This window comes from Drosophila bipectinata, chromosome 2R (assembly GCF_030179905.1).
Source record: "Drosophila bipectinata strain 14024-0381.07 chromosome 2R, DbipHiC1v2, whole genome shotgun sequence".
In the NCBI taxonomy this organism is placed as follows: Eukaryota; Metazoa; Arthropoda; class Insecta; order Diptera; family Drosophilidae; genus Drosophila; species Drosophila bipectinata.
In genome coordinates, this window is record NC_091737.1 from 14,469,593 (window position 1) to 14,494,273 (window position 24,681).

General features: G+C 50.6%; 2 protein-coding genes across 5 annotated transcripts in view; one reads left to right on the top strand and one right to left on the bottom strand.

Moving 5' to 3' along the window:
- Window positions 1–1,457: 1,457 nt before the first annotated feature.
- The window catches only part of LRP1 (LDL receptor protein 1), a 50,397-nt gene continuing 27,173 nt past the window's right edge, over window positions 1,458–24,681 (bottom strand). Inside the window, exons 2-21 of one of the 4 annotated variants that reach the window (XM_070279210.1) lie at window positions 20,997–21,110; window positions 17,320–17,445; window positions 17,087–17,209; window positions 16,772–17,023; window positions 16,393–16,713; window positions 15,961–16,337; window positions 15,171–15,907; window positions 14,043–15,110; window positions 12,219–13,977; window positions 11,865–12,160; window positions 11,445–11,800; window positions 11,121–11,386; window positions 8,332–11,062; window positions 6,235–8,272; window positions 5,787–6,173; window positions 4,914–5,727; window positions 4,292–4,856; window positions 2,904–4,236; window positions 2,722–2,848; window positions 1,458–2,661 (exon numbers count right to left, since the gene is read on the bottom strand). In XM_070279210.1, the coding sequence (XP_070135311.1) occupies window positions 2,509–2,661; window positions 2,722–2,848; window positions 2,904–4,236; window positions 4,292–4,856; window positions 4,914–5,727; window positions 5,787–6,173; window positions 6,235–8,272; window positions 8,332–11,062; window positions 11,121–11,386; window positions 11,445–11,800; window positions 11,865–12,160; window positions 12,219–13,977; window positions 14,043–15,110; window positions 15,171–15,907; window positions 15,961–16,337; window positions 16,393–16,713; window positions 16,772–17,023; window positions 17,087–17,209; window positions 17,320–17,445; window positions 20,997–21,110 (13,943 nt within the window). In that variant the 3' untranslated portion in view covers window positions 1,458–2,508. Of the gene's footprint in view, window positions 2,849–2,903; window positions 4,237–4,291; window positions 4,857–4,913; window positions 5,728–5,786; window positions 6,174–6,234; window positions 8,273–8,331; window positions 11,063–11,120; window positions 11,387–11,444; window positions 11,801–11,864; window positions 12,161–12,218; window positions 13,978–14,042; window positions 15,111–15,170; window positions 15,908–15,960; window positions 16,338–16,392; window positions 16,714–16,771; window positions 17,024–17,086; window positions 17,210–17,319; window positions 17,446–20,996; window positions 21,111–24,681 lie in introns of those variants that run through there. The other 3 variants (XM_043210757.2, XM_070279211.1, XM_070279212.1) reach the window with 3 other exon arrangements.
- LOC108131564 (uncharacterized) lies at window positions 21,900–22,695 on the top strand. Its single transcript, XM_017250503.3, has one exon. The coding sequence runs from the start codon at window positions 21,931–21,933 to the stop codon at window positions 22,663–22,665; it is 735 nt and encodes a 244-aa protein (XP_017105992.2). The 5' UTR covers window positions 21,900–21,930; the 3' UTR covers window positions 22,666–22,695.

Here is a 24,681-nt window from a genome sequence, read left to right on the forward strand (position 1 = left end):
TCTCCACCAAACTGCATCAAAACCTGGAAACAAAATATTTTTTAGATTTTTTATCAAATTTTCTGGGCCATCCCCCACAAAATGTGGAAAATGCTTGGGGAGGACTATGTGGTCCCTTGCGATAGCTATATCTTAGCCAATATTTATCCGATCCTTGAGCGGAATACCTTAAACGATTACTAGATCGATTCTCCATCAAACTGCATCATAACCTGGGAACAAAATATTTTTCAGATTTTTTGTCAAATTTTCTGGGTCATCCCCCACAAAATGTGGAAAATGCTTGGGGAGGACTATATGGCCCCTTGCGATAGCTATATCTTTACCAATATTTATCCGATCTTTAAGCGGAATACCTTAAACGATTACTACATCGATTCTCCATCAAACTGCATCAAAACCTGGAAACAAAATATGTTTTAGATTTTTTATCAAATTTTCTGGGCCATCCCCCACAAAATGTGGAAAATGCTTGGGGAGGACTACGTGGTGCCTTGCGATAGCTATATCTTAGCCAATATTTATCCGATCCTTGAGCGGAATACCTTAAACGATTACTAGATCGATTCTCCATCAAACTGCATCAAAACCTGGAAACAAAATATTTTTCAGATTTTTTGTCAAAATTTTCTGGGCCATCCCCCACAAAATGTGGAAAATGCTTGGGGAGGACTATATGGTCCCTTGCGATAGCTATATCTTAGCCAATATTTATCCGATCCTTGAGCGGAATACCTTAAACGATTTCTAGATCGATTCTCCATCAAACTGAATATAAACCTGGGAATAAAATATTTTTTAAAATTTTTCTCAAATTTTCTGAACTGCCCCTTGCCAATTTTTATGGACTCTATCTTAGCGCCTGCTTTGCACAATTGTTTTTGGGATTCCGGCATATTTAATTGTCATTTAACAAATTAACTTGTAAGAAATTCGAAAACTCTTTGCATTGTTCGAGGATATTTTCCCATAGCCCACAAATTCGAGCCTTTAGAAAACAAAGTCATGCGGTGTTTAGCAGGAATTCTCCCACACACATACACAGTGTGTATTACACACTATCACTTTGAATATGCCCCCGTGATCCTTTTTCTGTTGCAAGAGAAAAGGATGAAATGTATCCTGGCTACCTGTGCATCGGCAAATTCAAATCGCTTGCATTTCTCACACAAAATACAACAAAACACAAAACCAACAAACACAAAGGGCAGAAACCAATGGACTCTGAATGAGCCCAGATATCCTTGTTTCTTTGCCTGATTTGGTTTCCTTGTGGGTAACAAGTGTATCTATCGGAATCCGTGAGATTGCTGTGATTGAACAGCTTTGCGCAACCTATCGCAGGATATGATAGGTTTAAGAAAATGTGGAAAAGTATTTCCTTGAGGTTTCCCAGGATATGCGTTCACTACACAGGTAAACTCCTTTAAAAGCCAGGATTTCTAAAACAAAAAGTGTTGGTTTTTATTTGCGAATTAATGCATATTTATTTTTTTAATGTTTTTTTTACAGAGTTTCTGCTTTATTTTTTTATTTGCGCGCATGGCTTGGCTTAACATACATATTTTATTGTTATTCATTTTTTACAATGTATATTTTTTTAAAATTTGGCTTTGTCTGAGCATTGTTTTTTACAGGAAATCTCGTTTTCTATCGGCTTTAGGTCGATTGTTTTGAAAATTGTGCAAAACTATATATGACATACATACGTAATACATAATTGATGTACTATCGTGGTGTGAAGTATGTGATAAATCACTTAATTTCTATTCATTTCTGTTCATTAATTTGTATATGCTTGTTGTGCTGGCTCTTGTTCGTCCTGGCATTGTGATGACTTAATTTAAATGCATTTTTGGTCAATATCAATATCAATATCAATAGACGAATTCGTGCGTTTCGATTCATTTCACTAATTGGCAATATTGGTTAGTGATATACGCGAAATACAATTCTTGCCGTTTAAATGTTAACTAGGCTGCTGGCGGGCAATAAATGTATAAAATATGTACAATATTCTTTTCAGCTCATGAGCTCACGAGCTTTAACTAAATCTACCAACTATAAAATTTACAGATCCACTGAACGTTCCGGATATACATACATCATACACATACATCATATACATATATAAAATTCATTTATCAAAAGGCGCATTGCTTGTTAAACGTTTAAACAAATGACAAGAAGAATTCCCATTTAAGGTATGGTTTTAAGGACATCTCATTCGGGACATAACAAAGGGAGCATGGCTGCCTGAGTTAGAGCTCTTTGGATGAGGCCAGGCCATTGCAGGGTGCAGGCCATTTTTTTAAAAAATTATATAAAATAATATCAAACATAAAAGGAAACAAAATGTACACAAACGTTTACGAAAAATTCGTTATATGGCTACACGCTATCAGTCCATTGTTCGAGTTCAAATCGGTAATGAGAATAATTATGTTGTTTTTGTTTCTTTGTAGAAGGCTGCGTCTAACACAGATCTGGCTCGGGGCGTGTCAATCATCAGAGTATGTCCGGCGTATGATTCTCGTCATGCGTGTGCTGTAGCAGTCCCTTCCGCTCATCCGGAGCCGTACTGTGAGCTATTTCCGTGCTTGCCGGCTCCGGAATGGAATCGGCGTACATGGATTCGTACACTGGATTGGCAAAGTTGCCCTGCAGACGAAAATTTAATTCAGTAATTGCTTTGGGTAATTGAAAATAATTCCCACGTACCTTGTCATCCTCGCTGGCAAAAGTGGGCGCTTCGTCGGCGTCGCCGCGATACATGGCATTCGTGAGCATGATTTCCACATTGTCCGTGAGGCGGGCATGTGAAAACGGTTGAGCTATGCGATGTTTTCTATGAAAGATATAGATGTTACGAATAGGTCTAATGATGTGATTATATAACTCACTTTAGGAAGTAAACAGCGCCAGCAAATAGGGCCAACACCAACATGATCACCGCCAGAATCAGGGCCATAACAGAGAGCACGCCACCCGACTCAGTTGACTGATCCTCGCCCTTGAGAGCATCCACGCTATCCATCAGGCAGGGCACCACCTTGGTGTTCTCGCAGAGACACTCGTTGATGGAGCTGCCCGGACGACAGACGTTGCACTCTCCGCCGACACAGTATGGCGGTAGGTGACAGGCATTGCCCTGCCAATCCCCTATGCAGCTGCAGTGCGGGCGCGAGTACTCGTCCAGGTGGCACACTCCGCCATTGGCACAGAAGCGAGCGCAGGGATTGTCATCGCCAACGGGCAGGGTGCAGAATTCCCCATTCCACTGATCCGTGCAGTTACACAGGGCCACGCCTTTGATGACGTGACAGGTTCCAGAGTTCTGGCAGATGATTCCTGTGCAGGGATCTCGCAGGGGCACCTTGGCAGAGTCGCAGAAGTGCGGGGGATTGGAAGTCGTGCACAAATCCGACTCACAGGTCTCGCCAATGTAACGCGGGGGGCAAGTGCAGCTCAGTCGACGACCCCGCTCCGTGCAGGTTCCTCCATTCTGGCAGAAGTCCCGGCAGGAGCTGGACTCGCAGTGATCCCCAAAGAAGCCGCTGGGACACTTGCACTGCCTCTGACCCTTGCTTCCGATAATACAGGAGCCGCCGTTCTTGCAAAAGTCGGCGCATTCGTTGATCTCGCACCGTTTTCCCGTGAATCCGTCCGGACATTCGCACTGCGGGTTACCGGTGAGGGTTTCCCGGCAGATGCCACCATTATCGCACGTAAGATTCAGGCAGTGCTCACACTGATCGCCTATGAACATCTCCGGGCAACTGCATTTCATGCCCTCCGTCTCGGACAGCAGGCAAGATCCTCCATTGTGGCAGCGGCTTTGGCAGGCTGGCATGGATGTCTCGCAGCGAGCTCCAGACCATCCGGCTGTGCAGGTGCACTTCAGAGGCGGTGGCTCAAAGGAGCCCGGCAACTGCGGCGCGACAGTGCACACTCCGTGGTTAAGACAGTGGCCGGAACAACGGTAGTGCTCACACAGCTCGCCCTCGAACTGGGGCTGGCAGATGCACTTGGGTTCGTGGTCGACGATCTGACAGGTTCCCAGGTTGCACTGCAGAGGGCAGTAGCCCGGAATGTCGGCATGGGCTGTGCAGATGCCCGAGTCTGTCATGACGAAGCCATCGGCACACTTGCAGCTATAGCCGCTGGAGGATTCCGAGGAGAGGATGCAGAGAGCACGGGAGGCCTTGCAGGGATCCTTTCCACAGGGATTGCTTACTAAAAAGAAAACAAGGTTTAGAGGATGTCATGGTCAGGACATCTATGAACTTACTATTCTTGTTCTGCTTCATGGGATGAAGAATTCCAATGTCGGAGGATCGATATCCCTTCAACAGATAGGTGCCATTGTCGTTGCCGAACTTGTTCATTTTGATGATGCTCTGGTCATAGAGCTTGATGTACAAGTAGTCCTCGAAGACATCGATCTTCTGGGGTTTCTCCCGATTGCCAAAGCGGCGCACCACATTGCGATCCTTGCCATTGAGGCGACACGTTTCAATGGTGCCCTTCCGGTAGTCCGCCCAGTACAGCCGACCCGTAGGATAGTCCATCGAGAGGCTAATCGGCCAACCCACATCGCGTTCTACCAGGCTCTTCTTGTTGCTGCCGTCCAGCGATGCCACCAGTATGCCGTTCTCCAGAGTGGACCAGATCATGATGCGCGACTCCGGTTCCAGGACAATGTCTGTGGGATTGAGGCCGGTGGACACCAGGGATATGTACTTCTTGCCCTCAATGTCGGTGACCACGATTTGGTTATGTCGCGAATCAATGATGTATACCCGTTGGGTGATCCAATCCACAGCCAAGGACTTTGGATCATCCAGTTCTGGGATCTAAATAATAAACGACATGGTTATTGGTGAGCTCTTTAAAGAAAGTGTGGAACTTACATTGAAAGCCGTCAGCTCCTTGAGATCCCGACGCACTCGAAGGCCGGTTTCCTCCACATGCGGCGTGGCTATCTTCATGGTGTGCACCTTGCCATGGTGCGAGTCTATCCAGAAGAGCAGCGTATCCTTTGGGCGGATCAGAATATCAAACACGTCTATTTTCAAGCTGTCCGTTTGGAAGAAGCCGACTACTGTGGTGCCCTCTTGCTTGGCCGGCAGAATGAATCTGAACTCCTGCTCGGAAGCTAAAAGAAGGATCTGATCCGGTCCAGAAGCCAGACAAGTGGCGTTCTTCTCCGGCCCCTTGTGGTAGCCATCGGCACACTTGCAGTTGTAGTGGCCCATCTTCTTCTCAATGCAAATCTGGGAGCAGCTGCCAAAGCCGCAAACTGGCGGCTGGCAGTTCATCTCGTCGGAGCCATCGATGCAGTTGTACTGCCCGTCACAGCGGAAGATCTTCGAGATGCAGTCGTCGTTCTCGCACTGGAACTGGTCATGCCGGCACTTGGGCAAGGCCGCGCACACCTTCTCGGACTCGTCCTCGTTGTCGCCGCAATCGTCCACGCCATCGCAGAGCGCCGAGTTCCGGACGCACAGATGGTTCTTGCACTTGAAGGCATTGGCATGGCAGTGGACGTGGGCACAGGTCTCCAAGCTTTCGTCGCTGCCGTCCAGGCAGTCGTCCCAGCCGTCGCACTTCCAGCGGGACATGATGCACTTGCCGTTACCGCAGCTAAAGTGATCGGCGGGGCAGGTGCAGTTGACCTCGTCGGAGCCATCCGGGCAGTCATCATCGCCATCGCACTCGTATTGCCTGGAAGGGAATAAGAGTCGGATTAGCTCCTGAAACATTACTATTTGGGAGTCGCTTACTTGTTGATGCAGGTATTGAAGGCGGCGCACTTGAACTGGTTGGCTTTGCAGGTGATGTTGCAGTTGATCTCGTCGCTACTGTCGTCGCAATGGATCTCTCCGTCGCAGCGATAGTTATGCTTGATGCACTTGCCCGTGCCGCACCGGAACTCGCTCTCCGAGCAATTCCGCATCTGGCAGTTCATCTCATCGCTGCCATCGCCGCAGTCATTCTCATAGTCGCACCGCCACCGTCCAGGAATGCACTTGGTATTGTTGCACTTAAAGTAGGTGGGATCGCAGGTGGCCTTGGAGGTGAAACAACTGGCCGGCTCATCCTCGCCGTTGGTGCAATCAGCCTCATCATCGCAGCGCCATGCCAGAGGAATGCAACGGCCTGAATCGCACCTGAAGGAGAAGTAAACGAATGAGTAACCTGAAGGATTGGCTAAAAGGTTAATCCACTTACTGGAAGTCATTGGGACCACATGACAAGTTCTCGCAGTTGGCCTCATCCGACTTATCGGGACAGTCCACATCGCCGTCGCACACCCACACGAAGGGCATGCAGCGATTGTTGCCGCACTGGAACTCGTGCCTCTTGCAGACCAGAGGCGTGCAGCCTGTTTCATCCTCCCCGCCTGGGCAGTCCCGAACCCCGTCACACCGCTTGCTGTTGTCCACGCAGAAGGCACTGGAGTTGGCCGTGGCGCCGCACTTGAGATGGGTATCGAAGCAGGTGAACTTGTCGCAGTCGAGCTCATCCGACCCGTCGCCACAGTGGTTGGTGCCGTCGCAGATGTTGGACGGATGGATGCACTTCTTGTTGCCGCACTGGTACTGGCCCGGCTCGCAGTGGAACGGCGGACAAGTCTCTGGCTCGTCGCTGCCGTCGCCGCAGTCATCCTGGGTGTCACATCGCCAGTAGAACGGAATGCATTTGTAGGTGTTCTTGCACTCGAAGTGGGCGGCGGTGCAGTTGGCCCGGCAGGTGCGTCCATCGTCCGCCAGAATGAAGTTTGTGGGGCACATGCACTTGTAGTAGGGAGCCTCCGGCGAGAGGACACACAGGGTGGAGCAGTTGGCCGTCTGGCAGGGATTGCCACTTAGAGGCTGTTGCTGGCGGTAGGGATGGAAAATGCGGAGATCCATGGGACGGTGGATGGTGGTGATCAGGGTGGTGCAGTTGCGGTCGCCGAAGATGCTGCAGTACTCAATGGACTTGGTCTCCCAGTCGGACCAATAGACCCGACCCTCCCACACCGCTATGGCAAAGATGTGGTGCAGATTCAGCAGAGGATTGATGCTCCTGGCCAGGAGGAGGCGCGTGTGCTTGCCCTCTAGATCGCTCACCGAAATGGTGTCTTCCCTAGCGTCGCCCCAGAACAGCTGCTGGGTCTCAAAGCTGATGGTCAGAGCATTGGGCCAACCCAAACCATCCCGGATAATCATCTTGGGGTTGGATCCATCCATGCCCGCCTTGCCAATGTGCGGGTTGTCGCCCCAGTCCGACCAAAAGATGTGTCGCTGGTAGGGATCCAGGGCAATGCCACGAGGCTCTCGCAGGTTCTCGCTTATCAACACCCGCCGGTACTTGCCATCCAGCTGCGACACCTCGATGGTGTCCAAGCCCTTGTCGCACCAGTAGAGGTTCTTGGCCACCCAGTCCACTGCCAAGCCATCGGGATTCTTCAGGATGTTCTGGTGCAGGGTCTGGGTCTTGTTCTCCTTGGGGCAGTAGCGCTTGATGGTGCCCACTATACTGGTCACATCCGACCAGTACAGGCACTGGCTGTCCCAGTCAAAGTCCAGGGCCACCGCATTGGACAGCTCGTTGATGAGGATGGTCCCGTTGCCCGCCATGTTCACCTGCCGGATGTAGTACCGGTTGGAGAAGATCAGCTCCATGGATATGTTGCTGGTGGCCTTGCAGGTGTGGCGATCGACCAGGGCATAGCCCTTGGCACAGCCGCACTTGTAGGAGCCGTAGGTGTTAACGCAGGTCTGGGAGCACGGCTGCTGCTCGTCGCACTCGTCGATGTCCGTGCAGAGATGGGGACTCTTGCGGAGGACCTTGTAGCCCGGTCGGCAGAGGCACTTGTAGCCCACCAGCTTGTCCTCGCACTCGTGCTCGCAAATATCCGGAATGAGGCACTCGTTCACGTTACACAGCTCCTCGTCGGAGAAGTCGGCACAGTCGTCCCTCCGGTCGCAGAGCAGGTCGACGCTGATGCAGGCTCCGTTCTTGCAGCGGAAGTCATCCGTTCCGTTGCATCCCCGGGTATGGGCACACAGACTGGCCAGCTCATCTGATCCGTCGCGGCAGTCCTGCTTGCCATCACACGTCTGGTTTCGGAAGATGCACAAACCATCCTGGCACTGATGCATTTGCGATCCACCGGGACAGGCGTGTGGCGGATAGACCGGCACACAGCCCTCGTACTCGTCGTCGCCCCCGGGGCAGTCCTCGTCGCCATCGCACACATACTGAGAATCGATGCAGAGACCTGGAAAATACACCTCTTAGTTACCACACTTTCGATCCTAACCGACATCCAATACTTACCACTGGAACACAGATGAGCCGGCGGCGGACAATCAGGGATGTGGGCAACGCTACCGCACTGGGGTCCTTCGTCCTCGCTGCCCTCGTCGCCTCCGGGACAGTCCTTCTCCCCGTCGCAGACCCACTTCTGGGGGATGCAGCGTCCGGAGCTCTTGCACTGGAACAGGTGGGGCCGGCAGGGCCGACTAGGACATTGGGGACCCTCATCCGTACCGTCCTCGCAGTCGCTCTTGCCGTCGCACTGGAAGCTGGCAGGGATGCAGCCATTGTCGCAGGCAAACTGGCTGCCGTGACACTCGTGGCGGCACTCCAGCTCATCGCTGCCATCGGAACAGTCCTTCTCGCCGTCACAGTGCCAGGTGCCGGCGATGCAGATGCCATTGGCGCAACGGAACTGGCCAGGATCGCAGCTGCCGCTGGTGCGGTTGCCGCAGTTGAGCTCATCGGTGCCATCCGGACAGTCGGGGTCGCCGTCACACCTCCAACTGGGCATGATGCACATGGTGCTGTTGCCGCAGTGCTCGAAGGTCACGTCACCCGCCTCGCACGGCATCGGGGGGCAGTCCTTTTCGTCGCTGAAGTCCCGGCAGTCCTTCATGTTGTCGCAGCGGAACTTGCGGGGGATGCACTCCCCGCTGCCGCAGCGGAACTCCTCCCTCTGGCACTTGCATAGGAGGGGCGCCTCGTCGCTGCCATCGCCACACTGCTGGTGGCCATCGCATATGTGCTCCTTGGGGATGCAGCGATGGTTCTGGCACATGAAGTGTGTCTCCGGGCACTCCCGGAAAATGCAGTAGCTGCGCCACTCGTCCGAGCCGTCGGCGCAGTGGGTCACATTGTCGCAGGTCAGCTCCATGGGGATGCACTCTCCGCTGTGACAGTTGTACTGCGATTTTCCGCAGTTCGTGTTCACGGGGGCGATGCAACGACGTCCGTCCGCGGCCAGGACACCCTGGGTGCAGTGGCAGGTGGCCTGGCCACTCGCGTTCAGGATGCACACATCCTCGCACAGGCCGTTCAGGATCTTGCACTGGTTGGAGTCGCAGTTCACGCTGCTGTTCTGCACCGCCACAATGCCCATGGGCCGGGTGACGTGCTCGCGGAGGAACAGGACGTCCGTGCCGGTGAACTTGTTGGCTCGCACGACGGCGTGCAGCACCCAGTCGGTCCAGAAGAGCAGGTCACCGTACACGGCCATGGCAAAAGCGTGCTTGGGCGTCGAGTGGGCCAGGACCACCCGATGGCTACCGTCGTAGTTGGCGCGCTCGATCTTGTCCAGCCTGGCGTCCGCCCAGTACAGCTTCTGCTGCTCCAGATCTAGGGTCAGAGCGTTAGGCATCTTGATCTCCGTCTTGATAATGCTTTCCACGCCGTAGCCAGTGAGGTAAGCCCTCTGGATACAAGGTGCCTCCTCGTTCCAGTTCGTCCAGTAGATCATGCCCAGGCAGGGCTCCACGGCAATGCCTCGCGGCTTGTCCTTCTCCCGCAGCTTGATCACGTCCTTCACCTGCTTGTGGTTCCAATCCGACTGGAGATTCAGGTGGCGCAGCTCCACGCTCCGGATGGCCGCGTTGTTGTTGGACGTCCAGAACAGCTGCTCGTTGACAATGTCGTAGGCCAGGCCCTCCACCCGCTCCTGCTGGCCCAGTAGCACCCGCTGGCCACTGCCATTGAAGTGCACTTGGTTTATGGTGCTCAGCTGGACATCCGAGTAGTAGACCAACTGCTCCTCGTAGTTGTAGCTGATGGCAATCACATTCCGCATCAGAGTGCTGTTGGATATCATTTGGACGGGCCAGTTCTTGTTGGAGTGATCTGTCATGTGGATGCTCTCGATGTTGCTACGGTAGCTGAACAGCAGGAAGTTCTCGTAGGGCTCACAGGTGACGCCGTCGGCGGCGAGACGACTGTGGGCGCAGGCGCAGACGGCAGTGGTTCCATTGAACAGGCAGAGCTGCTCGCATCCGCCGTTGGCCGTGGCGCACGGATTGCTGCCACGCTGTATGTGCTTCGAGTAGATCTTCAGGTCCCTGATAGCGTCTTGCTCCGTCTGTAGCACCACCTTCGACTGGGTGAGATTGGCCAGGGGAGCCACCTTGATGATGCCCTCATTGTACTTGTTCTCCGCCCAATACAAGTAGTCTCCCATCTTGGCCAGAGCCACAGGATTATACAGGGATTCGTTTAGCAGCTGCTGCCGGAGATTTCCGTCGTAGTCCACCTTCATCAAGGCATTTGGATACAGCTCGCACCAGTACACTTTAGTGGCCTCAATGTCCAGGACAAGACTGCCCACCGCCCAGTTGGCACGCGTCTGGTTAACCAGGATGAACGGCTGGCTGCCGTCCAGGCCAACCCGTCCGATGTGCTGCTGGGTAACGTAAAAGAGCATTCCCTGGAGGGGATCCACGGCCAGAGCCGTAGGTTTGTCCACATTAGAGACCACCACATAGCGATGACTTCCATCCAAGCGAGCCACCTCGATGAGATTCCTCTTCGTGTCACTCCAGTAAATATTCCCAGCCACCCAGTCAATGGCAATGCCACCCAGCCAGTCCTGTTGCTTGTATCCGGCCAGGTTGATAGCCTCCAGTATGGTCTCGCGCTGCGTGCCATCGCGTTTCACCCGCGAGATGCTGCCCAGCTCGTTGTCGCCCCAGTAGAGAGTGTCCGTGGCAGCATAATAGTCAACAAAGCTGGCCGAACTCACCCGGGAAATGGGCACCAGAGCCTGGAAAGAAGAGGAATCATTAGTCAAGGATGGGTTTGGAAAACCTCAGCCAACCTACCGCCGGGGGTGGAGCAAATTGCTCGGCAGGATCAATCATTTCCACTCCCTGCAACACATCAATCGAGTAGAAAATGAACTCGGCCCGAGGAACACAGCGTGTGGGATTGGTGGGTTCCATGTCGTAGCCAAGGGCACAGCGGCAGACATGCTCCGTGGCGGAGGTGGCCAGACAAAGGTGTTCGCATCCACCACGCAGTGGACCTGCACACGAATTAGTGCCAGATTGGGCATCCGCATAAAACATCTTCATGCTCTGGATGGACTCTGAAGGAGAAGTATTATTTATTAGAGAATCTCTGGGGGATTCAAAATATATCCTTACTCGTATTGACCCTTAGGAAGGACATATTGGAGCAGGCCTCCTTCTCGCACTGCATGATCACACTCTGAATGTTCTCCGGGAAGTAGAGCGTTCCATTGTAGACGGTCAGGGAGCTGATGGATGTGATCTGACTGGCCACCAGTACCTTGCGCGTCTCGTTCCTCGGAATGTCGTAGTAGGCGATCCCAGAGCCATCGTAAGCATAGTACAATCGCTGGGAGTCAAAGTCCATGGTGAGACTCTGCATGCTGTTCTCATGTTCGTAGATCAAGACCCGTCCCGAACCATCCAGATTCGATTGCTCCAGTTGCGATAGGTTGCCATCCGAGGTGGAGTGTATCCAATACATTTTTCCACTAAAAATAAAACATGGAACAGATAATAAGATAATCCTTTCAAGCTTAATAGATCTTGTCCTACTTGGCTGGATCCAGGGCTATGCTGTCCACCATGTTCAGGTTTTCGTGGATGTACGTCACGAACTCTCCCTTCAGATTACTGGCCAGGATATTGCACTTGATCTGCCCCGAGGAGAAGTACATGTTCCGACCAATCCAGTCGAGGGCGAAGCCGTAGGGCTTCTCTATGTTTGTGTTGATGATTGGCTCGATGAGGCCATTGGAGATGCCGGCGCTGGAGATCTCATTCTGCTGGATGTCCGACCAGAAGATGCGGCTCTCGTCTACAAGGAAATCAATCCGTTGCGGGGCCACCAGCTGAAAAGTTAGGCAAAGATTTAGTTTAAGTCTTGCTAGGATTACCTCAAGCACTCACCCTTGGCGACTGTCGAATAGTTGGAATGGTATGATGATTGGGCTGGTGAAGATCGATGCCACGTATCTCGTCCACCATCACAAAGAGCAGGACCTGTTCGTTGGGCACACAGCTGCGCTCGTCGCTCGGATCCAGGCGCATGACATGGGGGCACTCGCACTTGAAGGTTCCCCTCCCGCTTAGAAGACAAAGATGCGAGCAACCTCCATTCTTCTCGCCGCAGGGATTGGGTTCCCAGGGCTGGCGACTGGAGTGCAGCACCTGGATGCCGAAGGGCTGGGAGGTGGTGCGTTGCAGCACCTGGATATCGCTGCCGTTCCATTTATTGGCCCGGATCACCGAAGTACTGCGCCAGTCCGTCCAGTAGACATGGTTCTCAAACACGGAAATGGCAAACGGATGCGAGAGTATCTCCTTGTTGCGCAACACCACATGGTGCTCGGAGCCGTCGTACATGGTGCTGCTGATCGAGTCGGACTTGGCGTCCACCCAGTAGACCCTCTTCTGGGTGTAGTCCAGGGTGAGTCCATTCGGCCAGCCGGCGCTCAGCTGCCAACTGGTGGAGATCATGCGCCTGCCCTCGCCGGCCATGCTGGCTCGTTCAATCCTGGGCGAGTTGTCGTCCCAGTCCGTCCAGAAGAGCAGACCTTCGCGCGGATCCAGGGCTATGGCCCGGGGACTCTCCATGTTGCCAGCGATGAGGGTGCGCCGGAAACTGCCGTTCAGCTTGGCTACCTCGATCTGGTCCAGGTTGGAGTCGATCCAGTACAGATTCTTCCCCACCCAGTCGACGGCCAGTCCCTCTGTGGTGGACAGGCCCGAGTGTATGACCGCCTCCACGTTGCGCAGGCTCTCGCCCATCAGCTGGCCCCTGTATATCTTGTCGTCGATGACATCCGTCCAGTAGATCTCAATGCTGGTCTTGTTGATGTACAGGAAGTCGAGGGCAATGATGTTCCTCAGCGAGGTGTAGAAGTTGCTCACCTCCAGGGTCTTCAGGTTGATGCCTTTGATGTCCTGGCGGTTGGTGAAGATCACGTACGGCTCGTCCGGAGCAGTGCTCTTGCAGGTGAACTTGTCGTAGGCCAGGTCGAAGCCCTCCAGACACCGACACTCGTACCCCTTGCCGCTGGTCTCGCACACCTGCGAACAGGTGTCCCAGTGATCGCAGGCATGCTGCATGCTGCACCGCTTCCCGTTCGGCTGTAGGAACAGGTGATCCGGGCAGGAGCAGATGTAGCCCTCCGGAGTATTGTGGCAGCGGTGGGAGCACTCGTTGTCCCGCTCGCAGAGCTTGTCGGCGCACAGGAAACCCTCATCTGTGGTGTCCTCGCAGTCGTTCTTTCCATCGCACAGCTGGTTCACGGAGATGCACTGCCGCGAGAAACCGCACAGCCGGTCCGGATGCTCGCAGATCACTGTCTCGTTCATGTCGAACCGGGAGGCGTTGATCGTGGAGCAGTTGAACTCGTCCGTCTTGTCGAAACAGTGCGGAATGCCGTCGCATCGAAGGTAGTCGGGAATGCACTCGAATGGATCCAAGCAGGCAAACTCGTGCGGAGCACACTCATCAACCTCCTTCCAGCCGTTAAGGGGATGATTGTCGCTCTTGGTCTGGTTGCAGTTGGCCTCGTCAGTGTTGTCCTCGCAGTCTATGATTCCGTCGCACATGTGCATCTCCCCGTAGCACCCGATGGGCCGGCAGTACTTTTCCCCAATGCCGCACTCCAGTTCGCATCCAGTCTCATCGGCATTGTTTCTAAAGGATTCGGAATTTATAATCATTAGGTGTCCCACACAGAGGTATCAGTGAGTGGCACTTACCCGCAATTATCAGTGCCATCGCAGACATCTGCGAACTGGCGACACCGTCCATTGCCGCAGTCAAACTCCGGACACTTGCTGCCGAAGAATATCTCCGCCGACTCGTCCGAGTCATCGTCCGGCCCGCAATCAATGACCCCGTCGTTGACCCAGCTCATCTGGATGCAGCGGCCACTCAGGGCGCAGGTAAACTCGTTGCTGTTGCAGGTGCTGTGCTCGCAGTTGGCCTGATCGAATCCGTCCGAGCAGTAGGTGATGGAGCTGCAGAGCAGGGAGCGCTGGTAGCAGCGTCCATTGCACACAAAGTTGTGGCTCTTGTCGCAATTGCTGGGATTGCAGGGACCGTGCGGCTCACTGCTCTCGTCGAAGCCATTGTCGCAGTCCACGAAGCCGTCGCACAAGTCCTTGCTCTCGATGCACTGCCACGAGCTGCGGCACAGGAATCCCGAACTGCAGTTGGGCAGAATGCGAGGCTGTATCAGCTGCGGGATGCAGTGGCTGCCGGTGCCATTGAGGGTGAACCCATCCGGACAGCGACATATCGCCCCCTTGGGCGTGTTCAGGCACATGCCCGGGCACTTGGCCAGCGAACAGGCACTGGGCGCCTGAGCCGTGGGCTGGATGGCAACATCAAAGATCCTCAGATTGGCCGCCCGTCCAGAGCGCTGGAGGTGCACCGTCGAACTGACGGTGTTGTTGATGTTGGCTCCGTGCAGGGGAAAGCGCCAGATCGTGGCGTTCCTGTCGTCCACCCAGTAAATCAGTCCGTTGTGCTGGACCATCGAGAATATCCGGAATGGGTTCGACTTGAAGAGCACCTCCCGGCCGGTGCCGTCAAGCTTCATGTGCTCGATGGTGCCCAGACCGACGTCGCACCAGTACAGTCCCTTGGAGCGTGAGTCCACGTCCAGGCTGCGGGGAGCCCGCATGGGCAGAGCGGTTGTGCCCTTGGCCAGTAGCTCCTTGTGCGTCCCATCCATCCAGGCGCTGTAGATGCCGGCCTCGCAGTTCTGGGATGTCCACTGTGTCCAGTAGAACAGGCCTGTGGTGGGATCCAGAGCCATAGATCTGAAATGGGAAGTCTTGTGTTAGAACTAGAGGCTTTGGTAGGCGTGGAGATGTACCCACCTAGCATCGCAATCCATTGAGAAAGACAGCACTTTACTGGTATTCTGCAAAGGTGCCACCTGGATCTTCCGGTGAATGGACCAGTAGAGGTGTTCGTTCACCCAGTCGAAGGCCAGGCTGTGTACCAGGGTCAGGTTACTGACCAGTATCCGGGAGACACTCCCGTTAAGCGACTGACTCCGAATACCCAGGGTCGGCTCCTTGTCCTTGCCAGCCGAGTCCACGCTCACGTAGAAGATCGACTTGCCCCGCACATTCACATCGATGTCGGGTTCTCCCGGCACATTGTTCACGGGAACCATCACATCCGGCTGCTCGCCCTTCTGCTCCAGTCGCTGGATCTGCTCAGTGTCGAGGGGAACACCCGTGACCCTGGCCAGCTGCTTGTCGCTGTAGACCAGGAACTTGTCGAGGGCGGACAGCAGGCAGGTGGTCTGGTTGTGCAGCTTGTAGCCGGCGGTGCACAGGCACTTGGCACTGGCGAATCCACGGGCCCACAGCGGAACACAGATCTGGTTGCATCCACCGTTGTTGTCCCGGCAAGGATGCGCCACCTCCGGCTGCTTCTGGCGATGGAAGATGCGGAAATTGCTAGGACGACTCACGCCCCTGTAGAGGACTTGGGCCTTCAGGGTGAACCTATCCAAGGTTACCACCTCACTGCCTGTCCAGGGACCCAAAAAGATGGTGTTCTCAAACACCTCCACAGCATGGATGGTCTTTAGGGGAACCAGAGTCTGGAGGACATAAAGGATAAAGAAACTCTTCAAATTCAATAAAAACTACTCACATCTGGTGACTTTTTCAGAGTCCAACGATTCTGACCCTCATAGGTCACCCGTTCGATGACATCTTTGTAGACGTCGACCCAATAAACCAGCTCATTGGCCAGATCCAGGGTGACGCTGCTGGGGTGATAAATCAGCTCGGTGACCAGGACAGTGCGATTGGTGCCGTCGGGCAGGGAGCGCGACAAACTGGGCTTCCAGTCCGTGTAGAATAAATAGCCCTTGGTGGGGTCAACCACCAGCGAGGATACATGGTCCACCTGCTGCAGGATCAGGCGACAAAAGGTCATCGCATTGGTGCACAGATACACCATGCCGTCGTCCTCGTTCAGCAAATACCAGTTCCCCGACAGCCAGTCCAGACGCAGTTCTGTAAAAACTGCACCAAGAAAACAATGATTTAAAGGATAACTCCCCAAGCCATGGCTACTCACATTGGCGCGTCGCTATGGACGGTGAGATGGGCAGGGTCCACTTGACCCGCCGGTCATCGATGCGCTGGCACTCGAGGTGCAGCTCCCGCCAGTCGTTGTGCAGGACGCAGAGGGTGCGATTCCGGTGCCATACTTCCAGGGCCCCCATCGAGATGTCACTGTGCTTGGGGAACAGATCCACCTCCTTATCCGCCGTCGCGTTCGCCAAGGCCCCTTTATCCTTGGCCTTCGCTGGGGCATCGATGAGCTCGCCATTGATTCCGATGCGGCTGATGCCCCCAGTGTGGAGCAGCGTCAACGATGCCGGCTCCGTGGGTGGCACTATAAATTCGTAGATGGGATTAGCGAAGATGCTTTCGAACCTTGGCCTGCAACTTACCATTTATTGCCCGACAGCTTCGTCCTTTGGATTTGGCGTAGCCCGAGACGCAGGAGCACTCGTAGGAGCCCGGGGTATTGCGGCACATCTGGTCGCATGTACCCGGCTCGGAGCACTCATCGTAGTCCACGCAGCGGGTAGAGTTGGCCGACTCGGTCACCTGGCCCTTGGGGCAGTAGCACCGTGCACCCTTCGGCGTCAGCTTGCAGTTGTAGCTGCAGTTCAGAGCGGCACAGGCTGCGTTCTGTTTATCTATTAAGGCGAGTTAGGGGGCGTTACTAATTATAGTAAGTGTTATTAGTGGTCAGGACTTACCACATAGCAGCTCATCGTTATCACAGTCCCAATGGCCGTCGCAGAAGCGGGACAACTCCAGGCAGTCGCCGTTGCGACATTCGATCTCGAAGGCGCGGCACTTGGGTGCAGCACCCTTTAGACCTGGTCACCAAAATGAAATAAATAAATGGGGATACTCCCAGACATATATACAAATTGGGGAGGTGATTCTCCAGTTTTTTTCGAATGGATATGTGCCTCGCCTTACTTACAGTTGGTTTCATCGGATGTGTCGCCCTTGCCGCAGTCGTACTCCCCGTCGCAGAGCCAATTTTCCGGAATGCAGTGCCGGCTTTGCTTGCAACGAAACTGTCCCTCGTTGCACTTGGGAGCCTTTTCTGCAGAGAGAGAAATAAATGGTATAGTTTAGGGATAAAAATATACAGGTCTATAGGTCCATAGTACATAGACATACTTTAAAACCTTCTTAATATTTATACCCTTGCAGAGGGTATTATAATTTTGGTCAAAAGTGTGCAACGCAGTGAAGGAGACATCTCCGACCCTATAAAGTATATATATTCTTGATCAGGATCACCTCCTGAGTTGATATGAGCATGTCCGTCTGTCCGTCTGTCCGTCTGTCCGTCTGTCCGTCTGTCTGTCCGTCTGTCTGTTTCTACGCGAACTAGTCTCTCAGTTTTAAAGCTATCGTCTTGAAACTTTGCACACACCCTTCTTTCCTTTGCACGCAGTATATAAGTCGGAACGGCCCGGATCGGCCGACTATATCCTATAGCTGCCATATAACTGATTGATCGGAAATGGTATAACTTTGGTGTTTTTAGAGTTAGAGAGTTCAAATTTGACATGTGAGCTATATTTGGCAAAACATTACGTCATGCCAAATTTCATAAGGATCGGCCGACTATATCCTATAGCTGCCATATAACTGAACGATCGGAAATGACCCAACTTTCGTGTTTTTGAAGATAGAAAGCTGGAACTTAGTACAGATTTAATTCTTGGTCAGTTGATCCAACCTACCAAATTTCATTAGGATCGGCCGACTATATCCCATAGCTGCCATATAACTGAACGATCGGAAATGGTATTTGGTAGAAATATCAACTTTCGTATTTTTGAAGATAGAAGTTTGGGACTTTTTTTAGATTTTGTATTGTAATAAATTGGATTATATATTCCTATTCCCATAAGGATCGGCCAACTATATCCGATGTTTGCGATATATATCCGGTTTTAACTGCAAGGGTATATAAACTTCGGCTCCGCCCGAAGTTAGCTTTCCTTTCTTGTTTTATTTTAATTTGTTTAAGCCATTTCTCTCAGTGTTTAAACCAGAAGCCACTACCAGAACTGAACACTGTTCACTCCCGTACAATAACAATAACCGAAATGAAGATTTATGGAAGGGTTTGTTAGTGGTTCGGGGCTATGTTGGTTCGTTGGTTCGTTGGTCCGCTTTCTGGCCAACAAAAAGTTGCTATTTGCTAGCACTGTTGTTCCTACAAATCGTTGAATTATTTCGCGAGATATCGTAAATAAAAGCCAAACAAGAGCAGTTGTTGTGGGATAACTTTCAACGGATACCAGCCAACTTTTAACTATGTAGCTCTTTAAGTGCAAGATCCTTAAAATTATTACAAACTATAGGATAGCCAGAAGGAAACCCCCCTTCTATCTTTAGTTTACTCCCTTTTTTCCTTTTTTCCTATTAACCAATTAGCTCTGCTCCTAATAAAGTGGATGACTTTTATTTCCATTTTAAGAGGGTGGCAATGAGCAACCCACCCACCCCTTGAGAGACCATCCACGGAAAAAAATAAGAACTGTGACAAACACGCTTCGCTGGATGGGTTGACTTTGCATTCTCAGTTAGTTAAAATAAATCCCCCTGGCACTGGAAAATGTTTAACAATTGCCCGGCAACATCATTTTGGAGCATTTTGTCCAAAAGGGGCCGGGAGTTGATTAAATAAATGCCGGACGGCCATCCAACCTTCTTGCTCCCCGTCTACCGGCCACCCTTGACAAAAAATTTACGCTCCTGGTTTTTGTATTTATTCGGGCCTTATTCGGAGCACCATCCTCATCCTTGGTCCTCCATCAAGGGGAATAAAAAATTTAAACTTTACTCTGGACCCCGTAACTGCATGCCCTTGGGCTTATTACGTATTATATCCGTGTCCGCCACTGTCGGCATGCAAATTGCCACGCGAATGTGACTCCGGGTGACTGGAGAGTGGGACAGAGTCGGCGGAGTCATGGACACGTCCATTGGTTGTCTCTGGAGTTTAACCTCTTGGCAAGCAAAATATTTTTTGGCCGTTCCCATGTGTCACCAATGTGGCTTTTATGGTTATAGTCGCGCATGTCGGTCGGATGTAGCATTTTCCTTTCTTCCCGACCCATCTGCTGTCACGGCATTGTCATTGCTTTCTCTGATTTGGACCACCGATGGGTGGAGAGATGGGTGGAGAAGGTGGAGAAGAGTATAGCAACGCGTTATTTGAATTCTTCGCTGAGAATTCTCGTTTTATTTGTGTCAAACAATTTGCATCCTCCCGATGGAAAGGCTCAGTCGGGGAAACAGGAAGATATTATAATGTTGCTATATGGCAACATTCCATTTGAAGTGGTGTGGCATAAGAAATGAGAGAGACCTCATAAAAAAATATATACCCAAGAACACTTGCAAAATATAACTTGAATTTAAAGCATCCCTATGACCTATTTATTTAATTTATATATTTTTTATTTGGGGAATAACAAGTACCATCTCACACACCATCTCCCCAAATCCATTTAAAAGTTTCGTATAATTTCATTTAAAATTTATTTGGAAGAGGAAACTTTTTTGTCGCTAGTGTAACGAGGCCAGTTTAAATGCAATATATCAAGAGACTTATATATATGACATCACTTTATAAACTGGCATTTGTTTGTGTGCCTGTGGGTTCCACCAGTTCAGTTCGGTTTAATTGAAATTGCGGAGCGCGGAAGCTTCCCATCGCTTCTGGATGGAGTAGTCTCAGGGCCTGGGAGGGGTCGGTTTGGCAAATGCAGATGCAGACAACGATGTGCCAGGCACATTTATTATAATCTGTTGCATTAATATTTGCCGACAATTTGTCGTCTGTTGTCGTCGTTGCCACTCGCTCTCGATTCATTTCCTTGCCAACTCGCTCCCTCGCCTAGCACCATAAAAATGAAATTAAAAATGCCAGAAGAAGTCTCTCGGCCAGCAATTGTTTCAGTTAGCCCTGGTATGTTGTTTTTATTGGAATCTGGCTGCCAACAACCAAGAAAAATGAGATCGAAAATAGCCAGCCATAGAAGCCGACATTGGAAATACTCTTCCTTGCTTAACTCTGCCCTTTTCTAACTTAATTATAGAGACTCTCATGTAGGGTCTTGAAGAATGTCTACCCATTTATATTAGTGGGCTGGCCCACCAGCAGCCATGTGTCCTTTTCCACTTATCATCCCGTTGTGTCCTTCCTGGGCCATTTCCAGTCCTTTAAGGACGAAAAAACGCTTAAATTTCAACTGACAATCGACCAGTTTTAAAGTTCTGCTAGGCTGGCTTTCAATTTCGGTTCAGTTCGGTTTCTAATTGCATTTGGTCTCCCGTTTTTGGGGTTTTTGGCCAGAATTAGTAGCCGAATGAGCGGGGGGGGGAGCTCTGTATTTTTGGCCATGTATTTGCGGTGAATTTTTCGGGCCACCCACCTGTCATTAGGCGGCACACTGTGTATGTGTATATGTGTGTGTTTTGGGCCCAAAAAGCGTTCTGACCAAACAGTCAAACCAATAATAAAGCAATCACCGACTGCTAATGTCCCCAACGGGACGGCAGGAGGTTTTGTGGATTCCGGCTGGGCTTACAAGGATCAAAGGGAGGGGATGTGGGATGGTGAATACTCACCGCATTCGCTGGTCTCATCGGACCTATCCGGACAGTCCGCCTTGGAGTCGCATTTCCAGCGCATCGGTATGCAGAAGCCATCGTTGCATGTAAAGTACGAGGCTGGACAGGGACCTGCAATCGGATAGATGACAGAATAATGGTCACTCAGTGCAGTATGAATGGGATAGGACCCGGAGACAGCACATCGATTCATACGAGTCTTTGCCAAGTTTGAATTCTAATATGTATGGCAGGTGGGGAAGGTTTAATAATTGAAATATTTGTGGTAATCGTAAGGGGCTACACAATGCCTTTGATGTTGAAAGAGGCCTTTAAGGATTTCGATTTAATATCCTTTACACAAAAAAAAAAAAACTAATCAAATCCTCCATCAAAGCCGAATTAATTATAATTGAAATCTGTTTACCGGCAGATGCGAGCCATAGGTTGCCAAATTATATTTTCATTTAATATGCAAAGTAGGTGGCATATCCACACCACCCACTGGCCCATTCTTCTTCCTGAAAAGCTGTCGGATAATTTCAATATTTATGCAGTTGTTGAAGCCCCAGTAGCTGTTGCCACTGCTACGTGCTTACAATTAAACATTAACAACAAGCCTCCCTCGTCCCCCGGCCGTCTATTGTTGTTGGCCAACTGTCGGCTGTCGGCCAAGCTAAAGTACGTGACTCTGGGGGCAGTGCATCATTAGGCCGTGTTTCCAACTCGTGGCAAACAATAAAAACAACTAATTTAAATTTGCTTAGAGCATAAATAATAAGGTGTCAGAGAAGGTTCTCTTCCCAGAACAGAAATAACAATTACTTCAATTTTTGGGGACTGCTTTCCAAACTCAAACAAAGGTCTTCAGCTGTCGAAACATGGTAGGCCCTCTAACCCCATAAAAGCCATAGTTCGGGCCAGAAACCAAGACACAACCCACCCACCAGCCATGTCGAGCAAGTGGCTGATTCTATGCGCCCTGGTGGCACTCCTTAGCATCGGCACCGAGACCTGGGCCAAGCCAGGCGCCAGACGCACCATCCAGGCCAGACCTGATCCTGAGCTGGTTCAGCGCCTGAATGCCCGCTACTATGCCCAGGATGATGAGGACGGCGATGATATTCTAGAGCACGAAGAGGACCTGGCCGATGACAACGAAGAGGATGATGACGAGGAAGCTGATGATGCTGAGGAGGAGAAGGAGGAAGAGGAGGAGGAGCACGAGAAGCCCAAGGACCAGACTTTAATCCACAAGCAGTTGTCCACCAAATCCGAAACAGTTCCCCTGAAAAAGGAGCACCGGGAGGTGGAGGTCGCTGAGAACGAGGAGGATCTCCAAAATCTCGACTATGACGAGGACGAGAAAGAGGCTCTCGCTGAGGGCATCGACTCCCCGGTAAATGAGGGCCGCAACAACCGACGACGGGCCGGCAGACGGGGAGGCAAGGGCGGCCGCAAGGGGCGTGGCAGCCGGAACCGTAGGCGTGGCAATCGCCGTTGTGGCGGTCGTGGCAAGCGCGGGCGACGCGGCCAAAAGCGTCGTTCTCCCTCCAAGCGAAGCGGTAACAAGCGAAAGACGGCTAACAAGCGGAAAACGGCTAACAAGCGACAGGGTCAAAAGCAAAAGACCAACAACAATAACAACAACAAGCAGACTGGAGCACCTTCCACCAAAGTGGCTTAAAAACCAGAAAGACTAGGAAGACCTTTCCCCAAATTAGAATAAAAATAATAAAAAAATATAAATAAAAAATATATATATTTTTTTAAATATTTAAATTTTATTCATAGCCATTATATGTCAAATTCAGAAACCTATAGCAACCAAAATACTTGATGGTTATAGGATAATGCCACTCCACTGTCCTCTGCTTCATCCCAGCTGGACACTGTGATCTAAGGACACAGGACTTCCTATCGCCATCCATTATATAACCATCTCGGCAGGCACAAGGTCCTCCACATCCCACAGGACAAGTTCTACTCAAAAATTCGCAGGTTTCAGGACAAGGACTGGGGCACGGCTCCCAGGTGGCATTTAAAAAGGAACAGTCTACCTTGGACAGGTCTATTTTTGCAGAATTTATTAATAAAATAGTAGAGATTAAATAACTAAAAATAAATAATATTTTAAACATTATTTAAAGAAGGAAAAAGATGAAATGAATAAGAAAATAAAGTAGAAGGAAGCTGTAACTAATTTTATTGAACTGTAACTATATAAATTAAGGTTTATAAGCTCTTATTGTATGCTCTATATTTTATTTATTAATATATATATATATTATATATAGACTATTTCCCTACTATCCACTAATATTGCCTTGTATATTCGTTCGTAAAAATTTTATTGTAGCATACTTTTCGGTCCAGATACTTTCCCATTTCGCCATTTTCGCCAGAGAAAGTTTTTATCGCAAACTCATACAGGTACAGGTATACAGGTGCGTGATTTTGTTGGTATGCCAGGTAGCAACCGCAAGTCATAAATTTCGCCAGCTATTCTGCTTTTGTTATAGTACTTTTTTTATGTATTTATGTTGGTCTGTGGATGTCTGACCTCATAAATTATAGAACGCTGCAATTTCGTTTAGCGGCTTTTGCAGTTTTTCAAAAATTAGTTTTACGCCTCTTTTTAGTCGATAGTTTTAGAACGTCGCCCATCATAATAGTAGAGGGCCACTGACTATATCCATTCGTGATGGTGCATATAAAATTCCAGACAATTCCCAACTCCAATGCACTGGCACTGCACTCAATTTCAGTTTATTTTCCCTTCAGCTTATCTTTGGAATGGAGCTGCCTTGGCCATGGGGTTCGTTTACCTGACAGCGTCATCATGTCCATCGTTTGTTCAAGGATCTACCACCATCCAGAACAAGCACCATTCTCTCAATTAAAACTAGAGAGGAGCTTTCTGGTTATTCCAGTTTCCAAAAATAACTCTTTATAAAATTAAAGAACTCTTTAAAGGATTATTATGATTTGGAAACCACTTCCTCATTAAACTTCTTATCAATTTTATTTAAAAAAAATCTGCAAAATTCCTTTAAAGAACCAACCCTAGATGGTTGGCTCTGTTTACTCTGTCTACCTGTAGCCAATTTCGAGTTGCTCTTATCTGTCTGGACTGCTGCTGGCAGTTGGTCAGCATAATAGAATGGGGGAGGATGCGAGAAGGATACGACTGTGGGGAACAGAAGGATGTGGGTGGGCCAGCCATCGTCCTGTGGCACTCGTCCTGTACCGGTGCAGGCCAGACTACGACGGTTGCCTGCCACTGACATTTACCAAATCAAATAGAAATTTTAATTGACTCTTGCCTGGGAGGACGTGCCAACGCTATAGTTTCTAAAGCACTGAAAGAAAAGGTTTTATGAAATTTTCTACAAAAATAGAGTCTTGTTGTAACAACCTAGTTTATCTTTAAAATATATTGTTCTCTGTGTCTCTTTTTGTCTTATTAAATTGCTGCCCTTTAACACCATTGACATGCTATTACATTGGCTTTAAGGCCTTTGTCCTGGCCATTTGCTCTGATTTTGTTCAGCTCGACCTCAGCCCCGTTTGTGGCAATAGCTGGAAAAAAATAACTAAAGGGGTTAAGCGCCATTTGGGCTCGAAGCGAAATTTGCATCTGTCGCCGTCGCGAATTATGTGGGCGCACGCGGAAAACAGAAAGTTGCCAGGAGCACCAGAT